This window comes from Bos grunniens, chromosome 7 (assembly GCF_055505025.1).
Source record: "Bos grunniens cultivar Pamir isolate PY7600 chromosome 7, Bosgru_T2T1.0, whole genome shotgun sequence".
Lineage (NCBI taxonomy): Eukaryota > Metazoa > Chordata > Mammalia > Artiodactyla > Bovidae > Bos > Bos grunniens.
In genome coordinates this window covers 18,089,239-18,102,670 of record NC_141171.1, presented here as the reverse complement: position 1 = coordinate 18,102,670, position 13,432 = coordinate 18,089,239, and the positions used below count along the sequence as shown (strand labels likewise).

The 13,432-nt window shown below is 56.9% G+C and overlaps 1 protein-coding gene across 3 annotated transcripts; it reads right to left on the bottom strand.

The window, feature by feature from the left end:
* Window positions 1-1,877: 1,877 nt before the first annotated feature.
* KHSRP (KH-type splicing regulatory protein) lies at window positions 1,878-13,426 on the bottom strand. 3 transcript variants are annotated; one of them, XM_086409797.1, is made up of 20 exons: window positions 13,297-13,410; window positions 13,052-13,155; window positions 11,123-11,219; window positions 10,510-10,548; window positions 10,124-10,163; window positions 9,212-9,261; window positions 8,572-8,643; window positions 7,779-7,836; window positions 7,316-7,490; window positions 7,036-7,134; window positions 6,597-6,695; window positions 6,374-6,476; window positions 5,711-5,811; window positions 5,472-5,616; window positions 5,233-5,393; window positions 5,036-5,145; window positions 4,527-4,615; window positions 4,244-4,444; window positions 4,061-4,138; window positions 1,878-3,982 (listed from the first exon to the last, which is right to left on the bottom strand). In XM_086409797.1, exons 1-20 carry the CDS (start codon window positions 13,307-13,309, stop codon window positions 3,705-3,707), a joined length of 2,112 nt encoding a protein of 703 aa, XP_086265923.1. In that variant the 5' UTR covers window positions 13,310-13,410; the 3' UTR covers window positions 1,878-3,704. The 3 variants fall into 3 exon arrangements, with proteins under 3 accessions (XP_086265923.1, XP_086265924.1, XP_086265922.1); XM_086409798.1 differs by having other exon boundaries at window positions 13,052-13,152; window positions 13,294-13,408; XM_086409796.1 differs by having other exon boundaries at window positions 13,052-13,426.
* Window positions 13,427-13,432: the final 6 nt, after the last annotated feature.

The following is a 13,432-nucleotide window of genomic DNA, read 5'->3' as shown; positions in this document are numbered from 1 at the left end:
ACCGGTCAACCACAGCTCGGCTCCAATGCAGCCATGGGTCCTCAAGGTGTAGAAAGCAGGAATATCTTTGTTTCGGTTTGAATTTTTGGCTGTGCTGGGTCTTCATTGTGGCACATGGACTTCTCTTGTTGCAGAGCTCAGGCTGAGAGCGGACTCGGTAATTGTGGCGTGCGGGTTTAGTTGCATTATGGTTTGTTAAGATCTTAGTTTCCAGACCAGGAATCGAAACTGTGTCCCCTGCATTGGAAGGTGGATTCTTAACCACTGGATCATCAGGGATGTCCCCCGAAGTAGGGATCTCTTAATTCTTAAACTGACCCGTGCAGCTCCTATACACTGCTGTGGAGCTAAGAGAACTTTGGTGTCATTCCTGGTCCCCTCCCACAACCAAAGGTAAAATCGAGAGGGAGAGGAAGGAGCCTGGAGCACCATGGGTGGGGTGGGAAGGCGGTGACCCAGCCTGGCACAACCCCATCCCGTGGGTTGTTCCAGGGGACAGCGCCCCCGTGCAGTCTGTGCGCCGAGCGAGCACCCAGCGGTAATGCATGGCCTTTCTAACCCAGCTCGCCCTCCCCTCATCCGTGTGGCCCTGGGGCTGCACCTATCATCCTGCCCTAGCAACTGGAAGGGGAACCTGTTCTCCCCTGGTGGTGTGTGTGTGGGGGAGAGGTGTGGAGGCCATGACCTCGCTCTACTCTGGACTGACCCCCTCTGCTACCCCTTGTTTTCATCTTGGCTGAAGTTACAGAAAACATTTTTGCCAAGCGCTGCTCTGTCATTGAAAGCCTGCAGAGAGTCGGGAGAGGGCCAGGGGCCCCGACATCCCCCTCACCCCAGAGGTCAGAGCGGGCACACTGCCTGAGGTTAGATGCTGGTGAGGGGAGCCCTGGGTTCCAATCTAAACTGAGGCTGTAACTGCAAGGTGACAGCCTTCTCCCTTTCCTGGGCCCACAAATGGCTGACTGGGAGCCACTCCCACAGGGGTAGGTCCCTAAGGAGCCTCGCGTGGGAGGTCACAAGGGCCGCAGACAGCCCCGCACCATGACACCCGATTTCCCTGCTGGAATTCAACCACACCTCCCAGAACTCTCCCAGCAAAGTATGCCTCTGGATGACTGGCCCTGGGCCTGACAGCTCAAGGAGTCCTCCATGACTGCTCTCCCATCTCCCGTCCTCATCCTGAGGCTGCCAACCCCTGGGACAGATGTCCTTCCCTTGGACAGGCCAGGTTTCCACCTCAGGGCTCACCAGCCAAACAGGCCACAGCGAGGACCAGATCACATAAAGCTCGGTGTGGGTTTGCTCCACCAGCGGCAGGCTGTATCCATGGGAACACCTGTCCCCAGGGACCCTCCTGAGTGCCCTGCTCCCCAAGTTCCCAGTGGGACAGATGCTGGGGATGAAGGCGTGGGGGACTGCACTGCTGGGGCTCTCTGCCTGCTTCTCCTTCCTGCAAGACCAGACTTCGGGCAAAGTTTTTTGGGGCCCCCACCCATCTCTCATTGGCCAAGCCTTATTCCTCTTCAACTTGTTTCCTGTAGAAACACAACTGCGGCCGGCACGCAGTTTTAGACAAAAAGCACTTTATTTAACCAAAAAATGGGGCGGGGGGGGGGGAGGTGAGAGTTAGGAAAGCACAATGCGCCTGCAGAAAACTATCGTCTCTTAGAATTGTTCTTTTTTTAAAATAAAAAAAAAATAAAGGAAAAAACCCAATACAACACAAAGCTTATAATTTCCAATCACCATTATCAGGCTTTTACAACATCTATAAAGAACAAACATCTGCTTCAAAACTCTATGGGGCGGGGGGGGTCGGGGGGGAGGTGGAGAGAGAGAGAGACAGAGAGAGAGAGACGGCACCCGGCAGACTTGGGGAGGTTTTGTTACCATTTATTTGTGAAGTTAAAAACGAGCGATAAAAAGTAAAAACTGCCATACAATTTTTTGTTTTGTTCTCAATTGTTTTCAGTTTCCATGTCCTCTTGAACAGATGAAACACAACAGACCAGTCCTGGGGGCAGGGGGCAGGGGGCAGCGTAGCGGGGGGAGGGGAGGGGAGCGGAGCTGGGTGAAGAGGAGCGAGAGGAGGAGCAGACAGGCTGAGGGAGGGGCTGCCTGGCACGGGGTGAGGATGGGCTTTCCTAAACATCAATACCTGGTCCAAGGAATGTTCCAGCTCTAACTAAAAAGAAATAGCAAGAGTGACTTTGTTTCCTTTTTTAAAAGTTTATTTTAAAAACATGAAGAGGGCCAAGGGTGGTCGCAGGGAGTGAATTGCTTTCTCCTGAAAGAGGCAGTTTCAGGAAGGCTGGGGCGGGGTGGGGGACGATAGAGATTTTTTTATATATATATATATAATTTTATAAGTTTTGTTTTGCTTTTTAGTTTTTAACTTTTTTTTTTGCAGAGATTTAGTTCTCGCTATCTTCTCTGGCTGGCTCAAGATGAGGGATCCCAATTTTGAAAGAAAAAAAGCGCATGAGACACACAGAATGAGCAAGAGAGCGAGAGCCTGGCACTGCCTGTGCCACGACCCCCAAGCCACTCACAGGGAGGGCTCCCCCAGCACCCCCCTTGGCAGCCATCGCTCTCTCGACAAACAAACGGAAAAAAAACAAACGAAAAAAAGCCCCCAAACAGAACAAAATGGAAAAAAAATAATAAAAGATTTTCACAGATGAAGAAGTTCACATTCATTCGATTCATTGAGCCTGCGGAGAGGGAAGAGATAGGAATTGGTCACTACGGGGCGGGGAGGGGGACGGGGCGGGAGACTGGGGGGAAAGTGGCGAGGAGGGGGCCAGGAAGCCCCTCTCCCGAGCCTGTGGCAAGCGCAGGCTGGAAGGATGTGTTTGTAGCTGTCTAGTCAGTGCTCTGGGACTGGCTGCAGTCAGACTGGCTCTGAGATGGAGAAGAGTGACACAGGAAGGAGAAGGAGGGGCCGCACAGAGAGAGCGAGAGAGCAAGAGAGAAGCGCTCAGGGCTGGGGGGGGGGGGGGGAGAGGGCGGGCGGGAGAGGGGTGCCCTGCGTCTTCAGGAAGGCAGGCGGGCGGGCAGCTCCCGGCGCATCACGACATGACAACCAGAGATCACGGTGTCCCCACAACACCCCTGTGAGGTAGGTTGGAAGGTGGCAGCGATCGTCATGCCCACTTCACAGACAAGACCGGGACACGAGGCGGGCGCAGGCGCGAGAGCAGAGGCCGAGCCTGGGCGTGGCGGGCGGGCCCGGCGTGCGGGCCCAGCGGCTGGGCCCCTTGGCGCCGCCCCCGGCCCCCAGAGCTGTGGCCGGGCCCCACGGGGCAGCTGGCAGCACACACAGTCACTTGGACACGCGGGGAGAGATCGTGGGTTTAAAAATAAAAGAATCAAAAGAACAAAAACCATGAGAGTAATGCAGAGAGGGGCAAAAATATCCGTTTTCTTCCCAAGTGGCCAGATTGTGAGTGAGCGAGTCAGCAGCCGGGACGGCGACCTCCGGCTGAGCGGATGGCCTGCCCCCCACCCCCAGGACTACCCACCAGTTCAACAGTTCCTCCTTTTATCTGCTGCGCGCTCTCCCCCAGCATCACGACAGCGTTACACAGGAACAAGCAGGCCGGCGGAGAGGCCTCTTCTTTAACCTCTGGACCCAGCGCACACTTCCCCCAGCTCGTGGGGGCTCCCGGAGACCTCTGGCCACACGGCCCCCGCTGCAGGCATCAAGGACACACCCCGCAGGGGAAGGGGTTTCCGGCGCTACCCACTAAGGCAGGATGGACGGTGGCCGGGGGTTGGAAGGAGAAAGGAGGAGGAGGAGGGTGGCAATTCCCACTTGCCTGCTGCTGTCCCTGCTGTGTGGGCGGAGGCTGGGGGCCGCCGGGACCTGGAGTCTGTCCGTAGTAAGCGGCTTGCTGTCTGTAATATTCAGCCCAGGCAGCACTGTAGTCTGGCTGGGAACCCGGGGGTGCTCCTGGACCCCCTCCGGTGGCCACTTGAGCTGTGGGGGAGCAGAGGGTGGGTGAGCGGACCAGGAGGCCGGCACACCTGGTCCCACCCCTGTGGCCCGCCAGCTCACCCTGCTTCTTGTAGTACTCTTCCCAGGCCTTCGTGTAGTCCTGCTGCGGGGGCGCTCCAGGCTGCTGGGGCTGCTGGCCTGTGGGGGCAGGCCCCGAGGTCAGAGGACAGGCGGGGATGTGGCCACCTACTCGCCCACCCCTCCCTGGCTGACTGGAGCTCCTGCGGTGGCTCACGCACTCACCGATCTTTTTGTAATACTCTTCCCAGGCCTTAGTGTAGTCCGACTGACCAGCAGGTGGAGGCTGAGGGGGCTCACCCTGGGTGGGTGGGGCCGCGGGGGCTGGTGCCGGGCCGGGCACAGGGCCTGGGGGCTGCTGGTAGTAGTGTGAGTAGTAGGCGGCCCAGGCGGCGTTGGGGTCGGCTGCGGCGGCTGCGGCTTTATCTGTAGGCAGAGGGTGTGCAGGCTAAGCATTGACCAAGAAATCGGCCCCTCCCCTCTGCCCTGCTCAGATCCTTATACTCACTCGGGTCATGAGGAGCAGGCGGCTGCCACTGAGGGTAGGTGTTGCCCCAGCCCTGGGGTGGGTACTGGTGAGGAGGGGGGCCTCCAGCACTGAGGGCGAAAACGAGGGACACATGAGCCAGGTTACCCCAAGGTCCTTGCAGAGGACGGCCGTAGCCTGGAAGGGGGCCCAGAGCACCACTTACGTGGAACTGCTGACTTCTGGCCCAGGGAAAGGCGTCAGACAACTGACGCAAGGGACACAAGCCATGTGGACTCAAGGATGTGCCAACCCCCCACTACACCACAGGATTACAGGATCTACATGTGGAGTGGAGACCAAGGGCAACACCCACAGCATCTTTTAAAAATGGTGTCTCTAAAACAAGGGTTGGCCAGAGTTGTGTTTGGCACCTCTGCAAGGTGGAATGGCCTTCTCGGAGGTGAGGACCATGGACACAGGGCCTGCGGGCTGGGCCTCCTTGCCAAAACTGTGACCCCCACATCCCAGGAGTCCGCAGGAATACTCACTGAGGGGGAGCCCCAGGTGGGCCCTGATTGAAGGGCCCGGGGTTGAAGGGCCCCATGGGGCCGGCAGGGCCTGGTCCCCCCGGGCCTGGTCCGACTGGGCAGAGGGGACCCTGGAGGAATGAAAAGTGGACAAGATCAGTGGAACAGGAGGAAGAACTGGGCCCAAGTACCCAGAACCCCTCTTGAGCTGAGCCCACCTCGATCTTCTCTTCAATGAGCTGCTTGGCATGGTCGATCTGCTGGGGCGAGCCCCGGATGATGAACAGCTTGAAGTTGGGGTCTCCATTGGGTGGCAGCTGACGAGATATCTCTACAAAAGCGCCTGTCTGCTGGTTTATGGCTTTCACGTTCTCGCCGCCTGCAGAAGCCATGGGCAGTGAGCAGAGGGCAGGAGGAAAGTGGGGGGACGGGTGGGGCCTGTGGAGAAGCCACTTACCTCGGCCAATGACCAGCCCGCACTTGTGGGTGGGGATGGAGAAGGTCATCTCCCCACCTGGAGGGCCCCAGTTGCCTTGGCCCCGGCCTCGACCTCGGCCTCCTGGGGGCATGCCAGGACCCCCTGGAGGACCTGGGGGACCGCTCTGCAGGGCAGGGAAGACATGGGACAGTTAATGCAGGCAGCCAGCCTGCCCTCCCACTCGAGCCCACCCACTCAGCACACCTGACATCACCCACCCTGAGGCTCTGGAGGAGATCGTTGATAATCCGCGCAGCGTGCTCACACCGGTCTGGGGGTCCCATGATGTGTGCTATCTTCTCAGGACCCGTCCCATCGTCTGAGGCAGCACAGGAGAGCAAAAAACAGTTACAAGAGACGCACAACTCCGAACCCCCAACATTGCTGCTTCATGGCGGTCGCCAGCCCGAGCCATGTTTGGAACATGTCAAAGTGCCACTGGCCGCCTTTCACGTGTTCAGGAGCAGATGAGGATCCCTCCTGCACTTGGTGCCCCCAGAACTAGCAGATGCACTTGGCAGAACCAAGAACTGACAACAAATCTCTCAAAAAGCACGGGGGAGTCTGTCCTCCCCCCAAAACCACTGGGACTGGGCAGAAGCCCATGGCTGGGGCCTCAAGAGCTAACCTCACCCAGGGGCCCAGGTGGCCTGTCAGGAGAGCCCGTGAGAGGACAGCTTGACAAGAGAGGAACACACACCTCTCTTCAACCAGGGAAGCCTGCCCGTCATTCACTTTCTTACAGGGCTGCTCCAGAGCAGGGACCAGGCATGTTCTGCAGGTCTAGGAGTAATGAGGCACTGCAGATGCTAACTCTATTGCCAAGCTGCCCACCTTGGACCCCAACAGTGCGTCTCAGCAGATCCCAGCTAGCCCCTGACCTTGTTTAAACTGTATCCGAACACCAGCGTCATTCTGGATCTTCTTGATCATCTCCCCACTCCGGCCGATGACCACACCCACAGAATGCCTGGGCACTGGCACCTGAGGGCGGACAGGACGAAGGAGGATCAGCTGGGTTTTGTCACTGTCTGCAGTCCCCCTGCTGCCCACAAGCCAGCCACCACCCCTGCCACTCCATCCACCCAAGAGGCCTGCACTCACGTCGATGCCCCCGCCGATCCGGGACCCATACTCGTTCCGGTCTCCAAAGCCACCCTGGTCACGCTCCCGCAGGATGTCCATCACCATTTCGCAGGCTTGCTGCGAACATACAAAGTGTGGTGCTCGCACGAACACTGCTGCCCCACTGCATGCCCCACGGTCACAGGCCAGAGCTAAGGACCAACGCAAGGCTGCCCGGATCTTTACCCGCTGCCCTAAGAGGTGGACATGGTGAGCACCCCAGCTTTCTGGACTGAGGCCAGTTGAGGCCACCTGCTCATGTACAGACGGCTGGGAGGGAACTCAACAGAGAATGAGTCCAGGGCTGACCTCAGAGCCAGTGCTCTAAAAAATCTCTCCACTTACATCCAAATCTCCAGCCTTCCCGCTGCCCTCTCTCTACTCCCCAGAACCACCCCCTCGGCCCTGGGGCACCCACCTGCACTTTGTAAGGGTCTCCGATGATCCGCAGCGGTTTGTCCACATTCGTGTTCTGGGAGCCATCCTGGATTAAAATCATCTTCACTCCAGCCCGTTCCTGTACAACCAAGGTGGCGTTAGAGCTGAGCCCTCCAAGAACTTCCTGGGGCATGGGGGGACGGGTCACTTCTGGTCCAAAAGGACGAAGGGCTCTGGCTCGGTGGCGGGGGACAGTGGCGTGCACAGGCACAGTCGCGGGAAGGAGGCTGTCCCGGGACAGGAGGAGCCTGCACCCTCACCTGCAGCTGCTTGATGGTCTCCCCGCCCTTGCCAATGACCAGGCCAGCCTTGCCCGCGGGGATCATGATCTCCTGCACTGTGCCGTTCTGGCCCCCGTTGGCGTTGTCGTGGAACTGGCCCGGGGGCCCCCCACGGCCCCGGGAGACAATGTCGTCCAGCATCATCTTCGCTTTCCTGGAAAGGGAAAAAACAGGTACTCTCTGAATGCTTGCCTGGAGGCTCAGCCCTGCTCCCAGGAAAGGGGGTTCCAACCCCCTTTCTGGGTCTGACAGAGGGCCCATCCCCAGAGCTGGGGCTATTCTGGGCCAGGTTCCCCAGATCTCAGGAGATTCACTGTGTCAGGCAGCCCCCCGGTGCAGGCACGGCATGAGGAACATGGTGTGGGAGTCACTCTAAACTTCAAAGGGATCCAGAGGGCTTCGCCCACCCACTTTGTCATGACAGGCCCAGCCAGAGACTTACTGCACAGATTCCGGGGCTCCTGTCAAGGACACACTGCGTTCAGGTAGGCCACCGCTGTCTGGAGAGAGGAGTGGAGAGAGGATCAGCGCTTTTTTGAGTCAATGCCTTGGGCAGACAACCAGGAGGACCTTCCATGGAGATGAGATTTCTAGGAACAATCGACAGCTACTTCTGCCACTGTACAGCACCCTGACAAATCAATTTACCTCCCCAAACACTTGAGAGGGTGCTTTATGCACAGCCAAGATTAAGAAGCCTGAAGTCTAGCAAAGGAAGCAAAACTTTTAGTGAAAAGATAATATGGAAGGAGAGGCAGATTCCAGAAGATCCCAACTGGGCCCCTTCCATCACCACCCATGTGAACACTTTCCAGTCAATGTACTGCGTGTCAGGCAGGGCGAGCACTCAGAAACCCCTGCAAATCAGGTACCTGCCAAGGCGCAGGCAGGACTGGATTTAAGCCCAGGCCTGACCTCAAGCCTGTCCTTCCTAAGGAGCTCCCCTGCCTTACACTTTCCAACAAGGTGTTGTAGCTCAGGTGGCAACACAGTCAGAGCGGGATCTGGGGTGCGGCTCCCTATACTGGATTCTAGCCCTCTGCGCTCATGGAGAGCAGAGGGAGACAAGAGTTGCAGCTACACCTTGACGCACTGTGCAAAGGCGGCACACAGAACAAGCGCAATAACGCCAGCCCGCTTCACCTCCATCCCATCACAGCGGCCAGGGGTCATGAGAGAACGCGCCAAGAGCCCCAGCAGAGGCACCCATCCCCATCCAGCTCTAGCGCTCCTACCTGGAGAGATTTGGACTTTGCAGCCTGAGTCCTGCTGGATTTTGTTAATCTGTTCACCTCCTCTGCCGATGACTGGGTGGAGAAAAAAAAGAAGAGCAGAGATGGATGGGAGGAGGCTGGCGCTGAGCCCCCCTGCCCAGAGAATGAATGAGAGTAAGCACAAAACAGCTCCTTCAAAATAAAAGAAAAAAATAACAAAAACGAAAAACAAACAAAAATTGCAAAACACATCAGGCTCCTTCAGTGCTCCTGTGGCCTCTATGTTTCTGCACAGCCCCTTCTGGTGCCCCTCACCAGATCTCTGAGCTGGGTTGGGGGGCTGTCCAGGCAATCACTCCCCATTCCACTCACCCTTTCCTGCACCTGCCCCAGAGCCTGGGCCTGGGTCAGAGGGGCAGCGGGGGGGAGGAGGCATCAGCAGGAAAAAAAAATATGAACAGACTCATCTTTGGGATTTCCAACCACAAAAGAAACTACATACATAAATATGTATTTCCACCATATGTAATGAGGGGAAAAAATAATCTGGCTCCTTCAGACCACAGGTCCCAGGGTTGGCAGGCGCTCTCCTGAGAGACTGCCCTGGGGGCACGGGGCAGGGGTTAATGGGCACCACAGGACCACAGTGGTTCACACTCACTTAGTCCCACCATGCCGTCTGGAACTCGGTACTCTTCTGTCATTGAAGTCCTACAAAGAGAAACAATGAGAGTCAGCCTCAAGTCAGGAAGCAGCAGAGGGGATGGAAGAGCCAGAGGGCCTCCTGGAAAAAAGACCCTCAAAACAGAAGTCCTGCCTCCTGCAACATGGGGACCAAGCTCCCACAGGCCTAAGCAGAGTCTGACAAGGGCATGGGGGTTCCCTCACCCCACAGCAGACCACCCAACCTCTCGGGGCCCCCGTTCCCCACTCTGGGCCACAAGAGGCTTAGCCTGCTGGACCAGTGCTGCCCACCGACTCAGGGCAAGAGTGAGAACCTGGGACACTTTCACAGCAATCTGAAAGCGTCATCCTATACCTATAGATTCTAACTTAAAAATTGGTTTTGTATCTTTTTCACTTCATTCTTCTAGTGAGTTGCTTTTACTGCATTTCACAAAATTTTAGCTAATAGTGAAAAAAAAAAAAAAGAACGTGGTCCTTCAGAAAGAATGCTCTAGAGTAAAAAGGTAGGAAAGGAACACACCCCCACCCCAGCTCTCAGGGAACAAGAATCCGCAGAAGCAGGTGAGAAGTCAGGGCCAGTCCCCAGCCTTTTCCAGGAGGAAGGATGGCAGGGCTTCTAAGTATCCCCATCCAACAAAGGAAGCAAAGGGGCGCAAAGAACCCCTTCCCGATTACAGCTAACAGCCACAGCCCTATGCTCCATATGGTCCCACAGACAATAAGTAAGGACAAACGAAGCTCCTTCTGCCTTTCTGTCTTCTCCCTGGTTGACAGAAAGTAAGACAAAGTCCTGTACAACCAGGCTCCCAGACAGAGTGCTCCCTCCAGTCAGCAAGAAAGGCCAGAGACAACGAGGAAACGACCTGCTCTCCAACCCACCACTTACCTGGGGGGAGGATGAATGGGTCCGAGTTGAGAACTCATGGCTGCAAAGAGAAAACCCAAAGGACAGATTGGCCCAGCTCCTCTCTGGGACCCCAAACACCATGCCCTGGGCACACCTGCCATGCAAGGGGCCACAAGCTATATCCCAGTGCCTCTGAGCCTCCCTGAGTGAGCACAACAGGGCCACCTAACAACAGCCATGCTTGGAGGTGGCTGCTTCACAATCCAGGCTCTGGGGTCTCATGGGCCCTGGAGGGACACCAAGAGCCTCCATAAAGGAGAGGTGCTGTCTGCTCAGTACTTCCAGCTCCTGTCTGGAGAGTACTTCCTGCTAAAACCTCTTAAGATCCTGAAGCAGCCTCTGCCAGTGTCACCCAATGGACTTACAGTCTCCCTGGGAAGCCAGCTTCTTGCTCTCTGGTTGGTCTGTGAAAAGAAAGAGGATGTCAGATGCAATGCCTACCCACCCACAGCTGCCTCAAATCTGATGCTGGTGCCACATGTCCTGGCAAACAAGCCTCCTGCCCCCAACTCTCAACATCAGATGCAAGACAAGAGAATAAGAGACCTAATCTCACCACCAGCACTCAGGGATAAAGAGCTCTTTATAACAGGGGGAAAATGATGGTGACCCTAGTCCTTCCAGCTTAGGCCCAAATCTGCCTTGGGGAAGTTGGGCTGATCAGTGAGTTGATAGTTTAGGCTGTGTGCCTCTGGGTCAGCCACACTGCACTGACATGGGGCCTTAAGAGAACCCTAGCTTAGCAGAGGAGGAGGAACAATCTTGAAAACTTACGACCTGGACCTGGTCACAGTCAATCTGCTCTCCTCAGCCACCTGATACTTCAGGACGGCAGCCCAGACAAAAAGAACGAACAAAGCTGGGATTGCTGAGGTTTTAAAACACCAAATGGCAGTGGGCTCCCCCCACTCTGAACCACATTCCAACAAAAGCACTTCACTCTCTACCCCCAGCCCTTCCAGCAAGGCAGGTAGTTACCTCCATCTTCTAACTGTCTCTTTTGGCCCCCAAAACCAAAATCAGGAGTGCTGTTATTCACTGTGGTAGCTGCGTCGCCTCCAATCTTGGCTGCGATCTAGAAGTGAAGTTGCGAGCAGAGAAGAATTACTACCCAAAGCCAGCCTCTGTGGTGCTCAGGTCAACCTTTCACCTCTTTGGTTCATGAATACCCAACAGGTCTTGCTGTCTGGCCTGGGAGTGGCATTCCCTGGATTTAGGGACGAGCCTGTTGGTTAAGGCTTCACTGATGGCTCAGCTGGTAAAGAATCCATCTGCAATGTGGGAGACCTGGGTTCGATCTCGGGGTTGGGAAGATCCCCTGGAGAAGGGAACGGCTACCCACTCCAGTATCCTGGCCTGGAGAATTCCACGGACTCTACAGTCCATGGGGTTGCAAAGAGTCGGACACGACTGGGCGACTTTCACTGTTGGTTAAAACATTTCTAGGAATTCCAAAGTTATTCAGGAATTTCAAAGAAGCTCCCTTTCTCTATCAAATTTGTGCCTAAACTGTTCATGGCCAGAGGATAACCCGCACTGACTTTTCTAGGGATGAAAGGAGGAAAAGTTCAGGTGCCCTCCACCAGGGAGAACTTCCAGACACTTCCTTGCCAAAGCACCTGGGCCTCTGGGATGCTCAAGAGCACACCCTCAAAATCTTTCCATTTGTTGAACAGATCTTAGGGAAGTCTGCCTCTGAAACCCTCATCTAGACCAAAACAAAAGGCCCTTTTCCGAACACGTGTTACATTTCGGACACAAAAACAACGTTGAATAAACCCCAACCCAATAAATTTAAAACCAGAGTATGCTGATAGGATTACTACAAGTTTTCCAAAGAGACACAAACCATGAGCTGAGAATCTATATTTTAACCTCTCTAAAACTTACATAAAAAAACAAAACAAAACAAAACTTGAAGCCTAAACTCTTGGGATGCCCAGTTGGGGTCTTATCCCAAGCAAACAGAAAGCACCACCTCCCCTTGTTTTAGCTGCCTCTCAATTAAGCCAGTAAGGGTCGGGGAGTGAGGGTCAATCATATCAACTGCACCTAAGAACTCTATCGCATGCCAAGGGTGAAAGCCACAGACCACATTGGGAGGGCAACAGGGCGTTCCCCTAATGGGACCTCCCTGTGCTGGAGGATTTGGGGGCAATTCTGACTGAGAAAGCACTCAATGGCCTGAGCCCGGTCAGTTTCCTTTTGAAAGGGCGGCAAAGTCCTCGCTTTCTGTGGGCCTCTTCCCCTCAGGCCGTGGAGTGCCGGGGAGGTCACACATCAGAATGTGAAACCTCCATGTAGTCATCACGCCCCAGAACACAGCGGTGGGACCCTTCCCTTCTTTCCCCAAAAGAGAAACAGGGTGCTTGCAAATGACCTGAAGCATCACAGTCAGTCCCTAGGCCTACCCTCCCCATTTCAACGAAACGCTTGGCCACTGCCTGGCAGCCACAGGGTCCCCTTTCTACTTTTCAGGTTCAAGAGGAAGAACTTTTCTAATCCCCTAAAGTCCCTCCTTCCTGGGGACCAGGCAGAAAAGGGACCAAGTTAGTGGGAGCAGAGAAAGACCTTCCCAGGAAGGCGGAACCCCTGCTTCTACGAGTAGAGAGTGTCCTAAAGGGTGGAAACCCCAAAGTGAGTCCCCGCGCTGCAGGGGACCCTGCACACTCTGGGGCCGCTTTTGGGTCACCCCTCCCAGACGACCCTTCCCCCTTGTAGGGGGTCACCCCCGGGGGGAGTGCCCCACTCCAGGCTCCTGGGGAGGCCCAGGCCCCCGCCTACCGCCCCACGTGACCCCGTGGCGGCCCCGGCCCCGGCCCCCCCTTTGCGACCCCGCGCGCGCGCACGTGACCCCGCCCCCTCCCCCGCCCGCCCGCGCGCCCCTCGGGCCCGCGGCCTCCTCACCTGGCGGGCCCGCTGCACGGCGTCTGCGAAGGCGTCCTTGCGGATTCCCGGGCCGCCCCCGCCGGGTGGCTGCGAGGGGCCACCGGCCGACCCTCCGCCCGGGCCGCCGCCGCCGGGACCGCCGCCGCCCCGGTCCCCCGCGCCCGGCGGGCCCGGTGGCGGGCCTCCCCCGGCGCCCCCGGCTCCTCCGGACCCCCCGCCCCCGCCGGCGGGTGGCGGCGGCCCGGGCGGGGGTCCTCCCGTGCTGTAGTCCGACATGGCGCGGCGGGGCCGGGCCTGACGCGGAGGCTGAAGCTGAGGAGGAGGCGGCGGCAGCGGCGGCTCAACGCGGGAACAAGGCCTCGCTCCACACGGCCGCGGAGCACTCTGGGAAGCCAGCGG